Here is a 13754-nt window from a genome sequence, read left to right on the forward strand (position 1 = left end):
TGCTCTCTGGATTTTTATTCTGTGGGTGCTCAGGCCTCTGCAAGCTCGGGGACGTCTTCTGTGTGCCCCGAGAGATCTTCTGCATGCTCTGGGATGTCTTCAGCATGCTTTGGGCTGCCTTCTTTGTGCTCCGGGCTGGCTTCTGTAGCGTGGGGAAGAAGAGGCAGTGTCAAGATACGGCCCCTGGCCGTGCCCTCCTGGGCACCGTAGGGAAGGCGGCTGGGGCAGCGCTTGGCAGCCCCTGGGCCGCCCCGGTGGGAGCGGAGCAGAGAGCTCCGTCCCGGCTCTCACCAAGGACGTGGAGAGTGGCATCTGTGGACCGCTTCTTCAGTGGTGGCTTCTGCTGGCACTTGAGTGTCTTCAGCAGCTCGGGAGCATGTGTCTCCTGGGGGAGAGCAGGGAGGTGTGAATTCTGCTTGGGCCGGAGAGGCCTCGCTGCCGAGCCCTCAGACTCCCGGGGAGCATGCGGCGGGACGGACGGACGCGTCACGCCATGCTCCCCGCTCGGTGCCGGGCCCCGTGGCCCCAGCGTCGCCCCGGGACAGGGCTCACTCACCAGGTAAGAGCAGACCTCGCTCTGCAGCTGTGCTCCACTGCGCCCGATGGCATTCTTGACGACTACCTGCAGCCCCTTTGGCTCGACGAAAGGAGCGCAGACATAGAGGGCTGTCCTGCAAACCTGGAAAAGAGCATTGTGCTCGGTCGTTCCTTCTCCCTTGCCAGGGAGGCAGCTCCTCAGGGAGCCTTTCTGTGGGTTGGCAAATAAGCTCAGGGGGTTCTTACGCTGGATACTGCACAGCTGGGGTCCTGGAGGTGCAGGAAGAGGCTTCCCAATATCTGCTCCACTTCTCCGCTGAAGAACGTGGTGAGATTGTCCTTGGCGCCAGCAGCCAGGGCCGTGTAGAGACTGAAGGCCGCAAAACGAAGGTCCTCTTGCTTCTGCAACCCAGAAAGCCATCTGTGAGCTGGGTCACGAAGGCATCGTCTCCCAGCCTCTCTGCAACAACGAAGCATCAGGGACTGACAACTGAGGGCGAGCGAGCACAGCGCTGTTGGCAGTGGCGCTTTGGAAACCAGCTCCAGAACGAGGTCACCTCATCCCGGCCCCTTCCCTGCCATGTGGAAGGTCCCTTCCTCGTCCCACCCCTAAGAAATGGCACCTGAGTGCCGGGGCGCTCGGTGCGTCCCACCCGCAGGAGAGAGAGAGAGAGAGGGGCCACGGCAGCTGGTTGCCTGGAGGAGCACCTCCTCGCAGCACAGGCAGGCCCCTGCCCACCCCACGCCCCTCGGACAAGTGGGAGAAAAGTAGGTTCACTCACGGCATCAAGGAACTTCCTGGTGGAGCGGGCGATGCGTCTGAAGGCCCCGCCCAAGCCCTTCGCTGTCTGCTTTGCAAATATTTCTGCCAGGGCCAACATGCTCTCCACAGCCACCTCTGGATGGTCCACGTTCCTCATTTCACGCTCCAGTGCTGCCACGATGCTCCTCTTGTGCTTTTGAACCTGCAACGCCAAAGATGCGCACAAGCTGCTCGCGGCTCCTGCCTGCAATGCCCACCCTTTCTCCCCACGTCTGTTCGGCAAGGGGGTGCGGCTGCGGCACAACCCCGTGACGAACGGCACTCGCACGGTTCCCCGCTGCCACCGTGCTGAGCTTGGAGAGCAGCCTGGCTGTTGGGAAGCCCCCATCTCCCCGTGCTGCTCTGCCCCAGGCTCCCGAACTGCCCCGCGGCTCTGCTTGGCTCTCACGCAGCCTCTGCCCGGCTCTCTGCTGGGGGGCTGCAGCCAGAGCAGAGGAAAGTGCGCCTCACCTTCTTGGGCAAGCCACTGACAGCACTGCCCAGGCCTCTCGCTGCCATGTGCTGCACAGCACAGCTCGGATGCTGCAGCTTCTCCAGGAAGAGCCGTACCAGGGGCTTCAGGAGATCCTTCCCCTCAGCTGGCGGGTCCTTCATCAGCTACAAGACAGCCAAAGGTCTGTTAGTGCTGGCATGGGACCTCGGCTGGTCTCTTCCATAAAGAGACACCCCAAGCAGCAGTTTCTTCCGAAAAGCCCTCTGAGCCCGCCCCGCCCCACGCGCCGCCTCACCTCAGCGAAGAAAGCCAGCGCCGTGACCTGCAGGTTTGGCAAGGGGGAGTGCAGCCACGGCAGGAAGGTCTGTATGAGCGCACGCGAGACGAGCCGGGCACGGAGCAGCACACTGCACACAGAGCACAAGCAGGTGACGTGGTCAGGTGGGAAGGCCACGGGCCACGGCCCGAAACGTCCCCTGCTGCGATGCAGGCGCTGCCCTGCCTCCCAGGAGAGCTCCCCAGGCACACGGGAAGGGTCCTGCGGCTGCTTCCCGGGGCACAGCCACCCGCTGGGCTCTCACCTGGTCAGCAGCTGCACGCTGTTGCAGTGCCACTGAGGCAAGTCCAAGGATGGCCACACTCCGTGCCTGCAGAGCACCTGCTGCCACCTCTCGTCCAGGCATCTTCTCAGCACTTGCTCCAGAGCATCACAGTAGAGTCTGGCGAAAGAAAACCCACAGAAATCTCACATCGTGGCACCAGAGGGGAAGTTTTGTCTTGGCTCTGCCGAAACACCCCGGTCCCAGCGCCCCGGGCTGCCCCACGCCTGGGGTCTCCCCTGTCCCGAGAGCTGCCAGCCCTGCGCAGGGTTTGACGCCCGGTCTCTCCTGGATCGGTCCAGGGAGAGGAAGGACACGCTGTAATCGGGGACGCAGAGGAGACAGGCCGAGAGCAGCCGTCGGTCCCGTCCCGTCTGGGAACAGATCCTTCTCCAGCAGAGGACAGAAGTCAAACGAGCCCCGGCGACCCGTTTCCACACCTGGGAGACAGGGCAGGCTTGGGAAACAGGGCAGCCCTTTGGCTCCCTCAGCACCACGAACAAACGTGCCTGGCTGGGGAACTGAAGCCCCCCGTTCCCCGCCCCTGCTGCTCCTTACCCGCACAACAGCTCCTCTTGTCCCGTGTCCTTGAAGAGGAGGAGTCCTCTTGGAGGACTCAGAGGGGGAAACAGCAACTCTACCCCCAGTTCGTTGCTGACCCACTGCAGGAGGACTGGAAGGAGGTGAGGAAGCAGGTCCCGGACTGCCTCCGCGGTCAGCAGAGCAGACACTACCTCAGAGATCGCACAGAGGAGCTGCAGGGAAATGTGACCCACAAGAACCTGTTAAACACCGCCTTTCCCACCAGCCCGCTGGTGCCCCTGTCCCCCTGGGGGACTCTTCCTGCCGGCAGGTCTCACACCTGGGACAGCCTCGGATGACCCCCAAGTCCCTCACCCTGATGAGCTAAGTTAGAAAGCAGGTGGGAAGCTGCAGAAATGCTTCTGCCGACGAACATACCTTGAGACGATGCGGCTCTTGATCAGCATCGTTGCACAAAGGTCTGGTTTTAGGTGGCTTGTCCAGCCTCTCTGCTAAGTGCCTCAGGACCTGAGGCCCGAGGTCGCTGCTGCCCAGGCTCCTCCAGAGCTGCACCATGTCTCTGCAAGCAACCAGACGTTCACCCGTGAGCCCCGTCCTCTGGCAGCCCTGGTGCCCTCCCCAGAGGCCAAACGCTCTCCTCGCCAGCAGCGGGCATACGATGCCTGCTTCCCCAGAGGCACGAGCGCACGATCTCGCAGAGCCCAGGCTTCTGGGGGAGGAATGGGACCTGCTGCTTCCCTGGATCTGCCTTCCGCAGGCAAGCCTGGGGTTGCTGTTTGGCCACAGCGGGGCAAGGGGGGAGCGCACATACCTCTCTGAGGGCAGTTCTGTCTGGAGGAGGCTGTCCACCACAGGCTGGGGGTGGAAGCCGGCCAGGAGACGGGCTGCCTTGAAGAGCAGGTCCCTGAGGGTGCCCTGCTGCATGGTATACATGGCCTTCCACAGGATGTTCACGACTTCAGGCACCTGCAAGGCAAGGGGCGAGATGGCACACCTCAGCGTATCCTTTGCCTGTGCAGGACCCCAGCACGGTCACTCGGCGCCTGAGCAACGCCTGCCGCCTTGGCACGCTGACAAGCCCTCGTCCCTGAGCCCTGCCTCACGGCTGGGGGCGCGTGTGCTCTCGGCGCTGACGCACACCAACGTGCACACGCGCACACCCCCCTCCGTCGCTGCGTGTGCCTGGGGCCGGCGGTGGCAGCAGCTGAGCGATTTGAGCACACCGAAGGCCTGGGCACATTTTATGCCCAACAGCCTGGATAATCGCCGGCGCACGGCTGCAGCGATGGGAGATCGCAACCCAGCAGGCTCCGACACCTTGCAGGCAGTGGGGAGGAACGGGAAGGTTGGTGTGTCCCAGCGGTAACTGCCTCGCCCGGGGCAAGGACCTGCGCCGACGGGAGACTTGAGAGTGCAGTGCCTGAGTCCTCGTCAGAGGACCGCACAGAGCAGAACGTGTCAAGCAGCAGCGGTCCCCTCAGCTCCGCGCTCGGGCTGCATTTCTTCAGCCCACACGAGGTGCAGCACAACAGCCAACAGAGAGAAGTCAAGGCCGAGGGTTACAAGGGTCTCCCTTACCTCTGGACGTATTTCCTTTCCGCACGCTTCCAGGAATCCGATCATCCAGTCGCCAGCTGCCTGTGCACGCTCCTCGTTAGCGCATTCGAAGGTCTTCATGATGGCGTCCATGAAGCTCCTGGCCTGTCCCTGGGGGAAGTACTGGCAAACCCCCTGGAGAGACAGGAGAGACACTGTCACAGCTCTGCTCCGGCTCTTTAGAACAGAAAGGAAACTCCAGGGGCCTCTGAGCTCAGCAGCTCGCTGGTCACTGAGAGGGCACTCAGGGCACACTCCTCTGTGCATACGCTGCTTTTTTGTACTTCCTGCAGCGGAGGGGTTTAGAACCATCTCCTCTCGTCTTGTTTCCCTGCGTGCGAAACGCACCTCCTGACAAATGCACTGGGGCCCCCACCTCACTCTCTGGAGCCAGTTACCTTCGCTATTTTGGCAGGCTCCTCACACAGAGACCCGTCCTCCGTGCTCTTCAGCCTCTCACACAGCTCCTTGCAGTCAGGCACTTGGAGCACCGCTCTCCTGGTCTTCGTCATGCCACATGCTGTGAGGGAAGGGAGTCCTGGTTAGGGGAACTGAATCTCTGGCGCCAGACGTGGATAGAGGAGGCTGGGGAGCAAAGGCCAGGGCCCTCCCAACCCTCCCGTGGCAGGATGCCACCAGCCCGGCTCCGTGGCTGACACATCCCGGGCCGCACAGAGCCCTCCTTCCCCTGGAGCTGTTTTGGGGCTGTGGGGTCCCAGCAGCCGCAGGCCTCTGCTCCCAGCTGCTGCGTCCCCAGGTCCTGCACCGGGCACCAGCGTCTCCGGGAGGGAGCAAACCTCCCCGCAAATTCCTCAGCGCAGACGCTGCTCACTGAGGAGGGGGCAGGAGCTCGCTTCCAACCGATTTCTTAGTGGGAACGGTGATTGTGCAGGGCCACAGAGCGCCCCGTCCACTCCCCTCATTCGTCGCGACAGTGTTTCTTGACTGGCTGGGAAGGGACGTAAACAAAAGCCCTCGCTGGGCAGGGAAGGAAGAGAAGATGGGGCTGATGGGGGCCAGGAAGAACCCGCTTTCCTCACCTTGGATCCGGAGGAGGCAGCTGAGGCAGGCCCCTGCCCTCTGCCGGGACGTGGCCTGGGAGTCGCTCAGCAGAGGCCCCAGCACGCCGACCAAGGAGCCGAACTGCGAGCAGGTGCGTTCCCTCTGCGGGGGCGAGAGGCAGGAGGAAGCTCGCAGGCAGCCCAGTGCCTGCTCGCCTCCCCAGGCCATGGCCAGGCATCGGGGCCGTGGCCAGCAGGGAGAGGGGACGGGGCACGCGGGGCTCCCTACTCACCGAACACTTGAAGAGCTCTTCGTAAGTGCCCAGCAGCTGGGCGCAGACCTGCAGGGCCCTCTCTCGCTCCCATGCTTTCGTTGACGTGAGGTGGCGCAGCAAGATCTGGGGTGGAGCACATGCGTCTCGTGACGGGTGTCCTTCTCTCCCCAGCACCCCTCTCTGCCTCCCTCCTCTTCTGGCCCCTTCCCGCAGGGCCTGCCCTGCGGCTCCGCGTGGCCCCAGCCCCGCCGAGCACCGGCACTGCCACCCCCCTGCCCCGCTCGCTCCACGCACCCCTGCCCTCACCCAGGAGCCGTTTCCCCACCGGCATCTCCCTGTGCCAGCCTGGCACTTGGGAGCCTGGCTCTTGGCTTTGCCTCCCGCAGGGCCCGTTCCTTTGCCTGCCCTGGCACTGCGGCAGGGAACGGATCCTCCTCTGGGCATCCCCTAAGGCCCCAACTCTGCCCCACTGCCTCATGGATACTCACGGAGACCACGTCCGCGAAGGCGCTGGAGGTCCCTTCTGCTTTGAGAAGGGCTGACACAAGCTGGCCCAGAGCTTCCTCACACGATGCCTGCAGAGACTGAAAACGGGAAAGGAGGAGTGAGGCTGAGCACCGCGGCAGCTGCCAGGGCACAGGGAGCGCTGAGGTGTGCAGGGAAGGGCTGGCAGGTACCTGCAGCTCTGTCTCCTCAGGAGGGCACGACAGGACTCTCCAGCAGCACACAGCCACCTGGGAGCACCTGTTCTCCCAGTCCATGCAAGGCTTCAGCGTGCTGGATGGAGAAAAGAAGGAGAGAACAGTGAGGGGGTTTACCAGCAATCTCCAGAGTGGCCCAAACGCCGACTGGGTTTGAGCCCCAGACCCGGCCCCCCCAGCCCGTGCTGGTGAGCTCCAGCTCCGGCAGTTCCTGGCAGCTCCCTGGCAGCGGCCAAGCACTCACCCCCAGGGGCAAGGAGACCCCCCCCAGGTGCCCGTTCCTTGCCCTTCCCGTCCCCTGGAGAGCCAGGGCCTTTCTGCCGGCACAGCGCTCATGGCTCGCTGACCATGACAGCCCAGCCCCGTCTCTGTGGATGCGGCCCCCCAGCCCCAACAGCCCCCCGGCCTTCGGAAGTCACCCAGGACGGGGCACGCCGTCCCGGCCCAGAGCCGCACAGCTCCCTGCCCCGTACTCGAGACCACTGGGGCTGCACCAGCCGGCTGGGCTGGGACGCACAGCGAGCCCCCACAGCCTGGGGCACAGACCTCACCTCAGCTGCTCCAGGAGCTGAAGCATCTTGAGATGCACTTGGGACACAGGGGTGTCGCAGGCATCCTCCTCCATCAAGTCCTGCAAGTCCCAGAGAGACGCACTCAGGGCGGGCAGTGGCACGGAGAGCCTGCCCACCCGCCCCAGGAGCCGGCTCTGCTGACAGGCCTGCGCCCGCACCAGCCCCTTCATCCCCACGGCCACCACAGAGCCACCGTGCTCCCCAGCCACCGAGTGCCAGCTCCCCAGGGCCCAGAAGCTGGGGACAAGGCTTCGGGAGCTCAGGAGCTGGTGGGTGGCCGGGGGAGACCATCGCACCTCCCCTGCGGGCAGCCCCGGCTCCAGGCACTCACCAGCAGGATCTCTAGCACCTCCGGCTTCTTGCAGAGCCTGAAGCTGTGCTGGGTGTCCGCAGCCTGGATGGCACAGGTGACCTCCTTGATGCTGTTCAGCAGGGCGAGCTTGTGCTGCAGTTCCTGAGACCCGAGAGAGAAAAACACCAGTTGAACTGCTTGAAGAGCTGGGAGAGGAACACGGGCGAGGGGTTCTTAGGGGCTGGGGTTGGACCTGGACATTCAGGACAAACCACTCAGGGGACGTTCAGAAAGAGACCGTCCACCTCGGCACGTGGGGGCCCCCAGCCCTCCCTGCCCCTCTGTGCCCCACGCTCCTACCTTTCTGCAGGCATGGAAGAGCTCCAGGATGTTGGCCAGGATGTCTTCCTCCACGCAGGCCAGCAGTTCTGACTTGGGCGCGTGCAGTGCAACCTTGCCATAGGTAAGCATGGCTGCAGCCCAAGCGGCCTGAGCTCTCTGGTGTCCCTTCTGCGCCTGTGTTGAGTAAGATGCCCCGAGATGTCAGTCCGCTGGCCCTGCTGTGCCCCAGGACTCGACGAATTTGTGGGGCTGGGGAGCGGGGCTGTAAGGGGCTGTGTGGCTCAGCTGTGCAGGGCCGTGGAAAACCATCCGAAGGAGTTTGTCCCATTCCTGCCCTGAGGTGAGCAGCCTGTGCCCGGCAGGGGCGTACTGGCCATGAAAGGCTTGCCCATGGCCCCCAGGTGAGGGGCAGAGCCAGCAAGAGCTCACAGGGCTCCGGCTCCTGGCCCTCAGCTTTCTGGAGGGGGCAGTGCGTCTTAGGTAGCTCTTACGGGAGGGGTAAATGCAATGTGGCTGCCACGACTCGGCCGCCACTGTTCAGGAAGTGAGAACAGGGCAAGAGAAGGCCGAACACTAAAACCCTGCACCCATTACCTTTCGACGTCTGTCGAATGCGATGAGCCACTGGGTGAACTCACGCATTGCATCCAGGGCCAGGTAGAAGTGGCGCTCAGCAGCATAGGAGACCACTGAAGCTATTCCCTGCAGTGATGGAGAAATGGGAGTGAGCTCTGGCACACGCTGGCCAGTCCTGGCCAGCTACGACGGCAAGGCAGGACATTGCCCGAGGGAAACAGCAGCTACAAGGAAATGAAAAAGGTCCGGAGCAGGGCTGGGACGAGGGGACACCGGGCAGAGCAGGGGCAGGAGAGGAAACCTCACCTGTCTGTCACATGGGCTGGTGGCATCTGTTTCTTTTAAGTATTTCAGCAGCTGCCCTTGGACGTGGGTGAGCTGCCGACAAGAGGCCAGCACCGTGCCGAGAGCCTGGTACAGGAAGTTCTGAAAGAGAAGAGACCGAGACAGAGACGTGGTAACGGCACGACTTGTCAGGACAGGGCCTGGCCGCGACAGGCCCCAACAGCCCAGGGAGCAGCCGCGGCGCCCGGCTGTAGCCGACCCTGGGCAGCACGGAGGGAAGCATCTTTGGGGCGAGGGCAGGGGGAGCGGTGACGACAGCCCGCACGGGGAACGCGCTCCTTCAGCCCCAGCCCCGGAGCTGGGTGCCCCGGGGCTGTGCTGCCAGGAGGGTGCAGGCAGGGCGCAAACCTTGTCCTCGGCGCTGCTGGAGGGGTTGCTCAGCTGCTGGCTCAGCTCCCGGCTCAGGCACACGACCCATGGCTGGTCCACCAGCATCTCCTCCACCGACTCCGTCAGGAACTGGGGGGGAACACGACAGGAGGCAAATGTTGTCTCGCCCTTTGCCCGGGCCTTTCACGTTCACGTGCCCCAGGAGCTGTCGGGGCACAACTGCCCACAGCCTCACCCCCAGGGATGCTGTACCTTAAGCAGATAGCACTGCCACTCTTCAGAGTCCAGGAAGCCCTCTGTTTTTTCTGGAAAGCAAGAGGAAGCAAAATGCCTCGCTGTCACTTAAGCCAGCACCGGAGAAGAAAGAGTTCAGTGCTCTCCTTCCCTGGGAGCCAAAAACCCCAGAAGTCCCGGGCTTGAAAGGGCCTAAAATTGCCTGCACCAAAGCTCTTGCCAGGCTGCAGACCCGGGCTGGATCCCAGGGACATTGGCCAGAGCCACCGACTCAAGCCGGGGAAGGAAAGACTGACTGGGGCCGATCGCCGCTGCCCGACTGTGATCCCCGCACTACTCGAGCACCGTGCCCCAGCGTGCACAGCCGCACACATTTTCTCCTGACAGACCCAACACTTGCAGCCCATTTAGGGCCTCCTCCCAGGCTACTGCGCTGCCCAACGTGGGACCGAGCTGCCCAGAACAGCTGCTGCAGACCTGCCCCAGGCACTCGGCCTTCCAGAGCCAGGGGCGCTGGTCCCACCCCTGCCCCAAGCACCGTCCCAGCAGGGGCAGGGGGACACTGCCCAGACCTGCCCTCCACGGGGACATCGATGGCCCCGTCCACCCCTGGGACGAGCTGATCCCAGCAGATCGCTGCCCCCAGCCTCCACGCTGGCTGCCTGGAAGGGGGACGGCAGCGGTTCCCCTACGCCATGCTGGGAGGCTGTTTTCCTGCCCCCTCCAGCTCTCCTGAGCCCGGCCCTCCACACTGGCACCTTACCTTCAAGGTACTGCAGCATGCGGGGGATGCGGATGGGCCACAGTCCCCTCAGGGAGCTGTGGATCCTGCTCTGCAGGGCCTGCAGCAGCTGTAGGGCAGCAACCGCGCATTCCCTGCACTGATCACAAGCTGCCACCACCTAGACGAGGACAGAGAGAGATGGGGTCACTCCTTCCACCAGGGACGCGGCTTCTCCCACGAGGGAGCTCGACTCTGCCTCGGCGCCTCCCCCCACGTGCTTCCAGCCCCAGGGAGGGAGCGGGATCCCCAGCCCGTGGGCTTGGGCACGCTGGGACGCGCTGCCTCCTCCTCGGGGCTGCCAGCAAAAGCATCCCTGCCCCAGCATCTCCCCCTGCCCCTGGCCAGAAAAGCTCTTGCCCCGGGGCCCCGCTACTCACCAACAGCCGAACCAGTAGGGCCTGTGGCGTGGGCTTCTTGGCTGCAAGGAGGAAAAAAGGCAGGGTGAGCCCCTGAGCACCTCTGCACCCAGCCCCTCGCACCTTCGACGCCCCGACGCGGGGCTGAGAGTACCCGTGCAGCTGCAGAGCTGGCCTGGGGGCTGCCAGGGTGCAGGGAGGCATGCACCAGGCAGGCCCCTGGCCGAGCCCGGCACAGGTTGCTGGGGCACCTTCTGGTCCCACCTTGCTCCTGGACGTCAGCAGGCTTCTCGGTGTCCTCTTGCCCTTCCGTTTGCTTCTGCCTCTCGATCAGGGCTTGGAGACAACGCAACAGCGGGACCAGCATGCCGCAGTACTGGGCCGGCACCACGTACTGCAGGAGCCGTGGCCACAAGAGCTGCAGAGGAGGAGGAGGAAGTTTGGCACATCAGCATTCCCATCTTGGCTCAGAGGTGAAAAGGATGGCTTGCGCATCCCTTGGAGCCCATTAGGGTCGAGCTCCGGGGGGGCAGGCGAGGGCTGGCAAAAACACCCTGAAGGTGAAAAGTGGCTGCAGCAGCAGGGAGCAGGACCACTTACTTCGGTCATCCCTTCCACAGAGAGATCCAGAGACTCCAGGATACCTATGCACTGGGCCTGAAGGTCTCTTTCCTCTTGGACGTCTTCTACCGCCTGCAAGACAGCGTTGGGAAACCCCCCATTACTCTCAGCTCCCACCTCAGGAGGCTCTGTGGAGGATGAGGACAGCCAGGCCCCACTCAGGGGCCACGTCCCAGCCCCAAGGAAGTGCTGGGCAGCTTGGGAGCAGCGAGCGCTGCACAGGGCTGTCGGGCACACGAGGTTCTGCGGGGCCCAGGCGATGCTGCGAGTGCCACTGAGGGAGCTCTCGGCACAGCCTGGGCACGGGACCGAGCCGCGGGTGTCCCGCTCTGTCCTTACCAGTCTGTCCGAGGCCCGCCTGAACTCGACAAAGATGTGCGCCACCACATCCCATGCCAAGCAGCTCGGGATGCTGACGCTGAGCAGATCCTTGATGAAACCCAGGAGCGCTCTCCTCAACTGCCAAGGAGACAGGGTGGTTACGGTCTGCCCCGCCAGCAGCCAAAGGGAAGCCACCTTTGCCTGGGGGCAGCCCTCGCAGCCCGTGGAGAGGCAACGAGTGCACAGGAGAAGCCTTCGCTGCCAGGGGTCGGGGCTAGGCTTTGTACAGCACAACAACCTGCCCGCTCTGGGGGCTTTCTCTGCCCCACTGGTCTCGCTGTTCCTTCCTAAATGAGCTCACCTGGGTGCCGGACTCAGTGAACAAGGGCTGCACGGCCTCTACAATTAGGGGCAGCTTCTCTCTCACTGCAGGTTCTGCAAGAGACACAGAGAGGTATGCGTTCAGGCAGGGCTCAGATGGCAGAAGGGATCCCTCGAAGCTCCCAGGCTTTTCACAGACAAGCGGGACAGCACAGCAGGGCTGGGCTCTGACTGCAGGGGAAGCACTGGCGTCCCAGAAGGACTTTGTTTCTGCCGCTACTACTGCATTACAGGGCCTGAAAGCTCTGACAGCAAATAGCTTCAGCCCCCTGACTGCCCCAGCCCTGGCTGGCGGCCCTGGCCTGTGGTACTGACCGTCAGAGCGGGCCACAGCTCCCAGCAGAGTCAGCGCTGTCCCGCGGGAGCCCTGGTTCTCGCTGCTCAGCTGGGACAGCAGGAACGTGACCGTCTCCTCCGGGTAGATTCGAGCTGCGGGCAAGAAACCATGTTTTGCATGAATAGTCAGCAAAACCCCATGGCTGAGGTTCACAAGGAAGTTGGGAGAACACGACAGGCATCGTCCCATTCCCTCCCTTACCTTGAAGCACAATGCACTGCCTCAGTTCTTCTTTATGGCCTGCACTGTGCTGCCTGGTCTCGTCCCCAAGCTGTGGGAGAAAGGTCCATTTTAGAGAAAGATCGCAGGCAGAGCAGCGATCAGAGGCTGCCTTTTGGGTCCCGGCACTCCAGAGTCCTCCTGCCAGGTGGCTGAGAGGGAAGTGCTGAAGGAACTGAGCTGCCCCTCGGGCCTGCACAAAACAGCCAGGATCAGGGTGCTCACAGCCTCGAGGCACCTCCAGGAAGGTCCTGGTGGAAGGACGCCCTGCCCTGCCCTGCCCCTCTGTGGCAATCCGGCCTGCAGGACCTGGGCCAGCAGCACAGGCACGGGCTCCCTTTACCTCGTGGTGCACAGCAGCAGCGATGGCACGGAGCTTGTCCTTGGGGGCGACAGCGTGAAGTTCCTCCAAGGTCTTCAGGAAATAATGGAGGCTCTACAAGAGAAGGGAGAGGACGAGTGGGTTAAAGCCACTGAAGCCACGTGGGAAGGAAGAAACCCAGCACGCCTGTGGCATGGGGAACCCCTAACCCCAGCTCCCAGGGAGAACCCCAGAGCTCCTGCCCAGGGCTTCCTGCTCACCTGGGTTGTTCTCTTCCTGCCCGAGCAGCCCAGGAAGCCTCACAGCTCCCCTGCTGCCCCCCTGCCTTCTCGGAGGGCTCCCCGACACCTCGTGGCACTCACACGCACACCACAGCCACACCAGACCCCGCGCAACGCCTCACCTCTGTCACCCGGGAAGTATCTTGGACCTCCTGGTACTGCTGCAGGAGCCAGACGACCTGCTTCCACACCCGGTCCTGGTGCTGCGCATCATGGAGGACGACAGCCATCATAGCAGTCACTGCTCCGAAGATGGCCTGCTTGTCCTGCAGAGGGAAGAGACGAGATACTCTGAGGGCTGTCTAGCACTCGGCGTCCCCCAGCACATGCCTGCCTTTGCACAGAGAGGGCTTTCCCTTTCCCTTCTGCCCCACAGAAGGGCTCTCTCCAGAGGACAGCAAGCATTCCCCTGCCAAAGGGCCCTGGGGCCCAAGCACTTGCCAGCTGGGAGCCCCCAGCCCCGGGCACGGCGTCAGCCCGCCCGCTCCCTCCCCTCACCCCTCTGCTCCCACCCAGGGGGCACGGGCAGCCCCAGCCAGGCACAGCCCCGCTGCTGCCCCAGCAGCGCTCACCTCCTCCTTCTTATGGCGGCCCAGCCAGTTTACCACAGCGTGGCAGAACAGGGAGTACACCTGCTCGCAGAGCTGCTTCTCCCCGATGCGAGGGAAGGGGCACTGCTCCCAGGCGTTGAAGTAAGCGTTGATCGCCCTCGACCACTGCTCCAGCACTGCACCAGAAGGAAGGAGCTCGTCAAAGTCTGCAACAGGCAGCGTGCCTGGCTCCCTCACCCACGCCTGCGTGGAGCAGTCCCTGGCTCACCAGGCGTCGGCTTGGGACTGCCAAGTGCTGCGCTCCCGGCATCTGAACTAAAATACGGTGCCCCTTCTCCCCTTCTGCACACCGCACCTCCTCCTCCTCCTCCTCCTCCTCCTC

At 63.6% G+C, this 13754-nt stretch overlaps 1 protein-coding gene across 1 annotated transcript in view; it reads right to left on the reverse strand.

The window, feature by feature from the left end:
- LOC106029622 (maestro heat-like repeat-containing protein family member 2B) overlaps positions 1-13754 on the reverse strand; it is a 51556-nt gene continuing 37802 nt past the window's right edge. Inside the window, exons 10-44 of the mRNA XM_066996572.1 lie at positions 13394-13548; positions 12944-13087; positions 12562-12654; positions 12201-12270; positions 11978-12091; positions 11643-11716; positions 11300-11419; positions 10940-11032; positions 10604-10757; positions 10361-10401; positions 9963-10101; positions 9218-9270; positions 8984-9094; positions 8597-8716; positions 8309-8416; positions 7733-7888; positions 7412-7534; positions 7060-7139; positions 6485-6584; positions 6296-6391; positions 5826-5930; positions 5572-5695; positions 4930-5051; positions 4514-4666; positions 3747-3901; positions 3353-3494; positions 2951-3147; positions 2375-2512; positions 2089-2200; positions 1811-1957; positions 1320-1502; positions 784-939; positions 557-679; positions 292-385; positions 1-142 (exon numbers count right to left, since the gene is read on the reverse strand). Coding sequence (XP_066852673.1) covers positions 30-142; positions 292-385; positions 557-679; positions 784-939; positions 1320-1502; positions 1811-1957; positions 2089-2200; positions 2375-2512; positions 2951-3147; positions 3353-3494; positions 3747-3901; positions 4514-4666; positions 4930-5051; positions 5572-5695; positions 5826-5930; positions 6296-6391; positions 6485-6584; positions 7060-7139; positions 7412-7534; positions 7733-7888; positions 8309-8416; positions 8597-8716; positions 8984-9094; positions 9218-9270; positions 9963-10101; positions 10361-10401; positions 10604-10757; positions 10940-11032; positions 11300-11419; positions 11643-11716; positions 11978-12091; positions 12201-12270; positions 12562-12654; positions 12944-13087; positions 13394-13548 — 4208 coding nt within the window. The 3' untranslated portion in view covers positions 1-29. The remainder of the gene's footprint in view (positions 143-291; positions 386-556; positions 680-783; positions 940-1319; positions 1503-1810; positions 1958-2088; positions 2201-2374; positions 2513-2950; positions 3148-3352; positions 3495-3746; positions 3902-4513; positions 4667-4929; positions 5052-5571; positions 5696-5825; positions 5931-6295; positions 6392-6484; positions 6585-7059; positions 7140-7411; positions 7535-7732; positions 7889-8308; positions 8417-8596; positions 8717-8983; positions 9095-9217; positions 9271-9962; positions 10102-10360; positions 10402-10603; positions 10758-10939; positions 11033-11299; positions 11420-11642; positions 11717-11977; positions 12092-12200; positions 12271-12561; positions 12655-12943; positions 13088-13393; positions 13549-13754) is intronic.

The sequence above is a fragment of the Anser cygnoides genome, chromosome 4 (genome assembly GCF_040182565.1).
Source record: "Anser cygnoides isolate HZ-2024a breed goose chromosome 4, Taihu_goose_T2T_genome, whole genome shotgun sequence".
Classification (NCBI taxonomy): domain Eukaryota; kingdom Metazoa; phylum Chordata; class Aves; order Anseriformes; family Anatidae; genus Anser; species Anser cygnoides.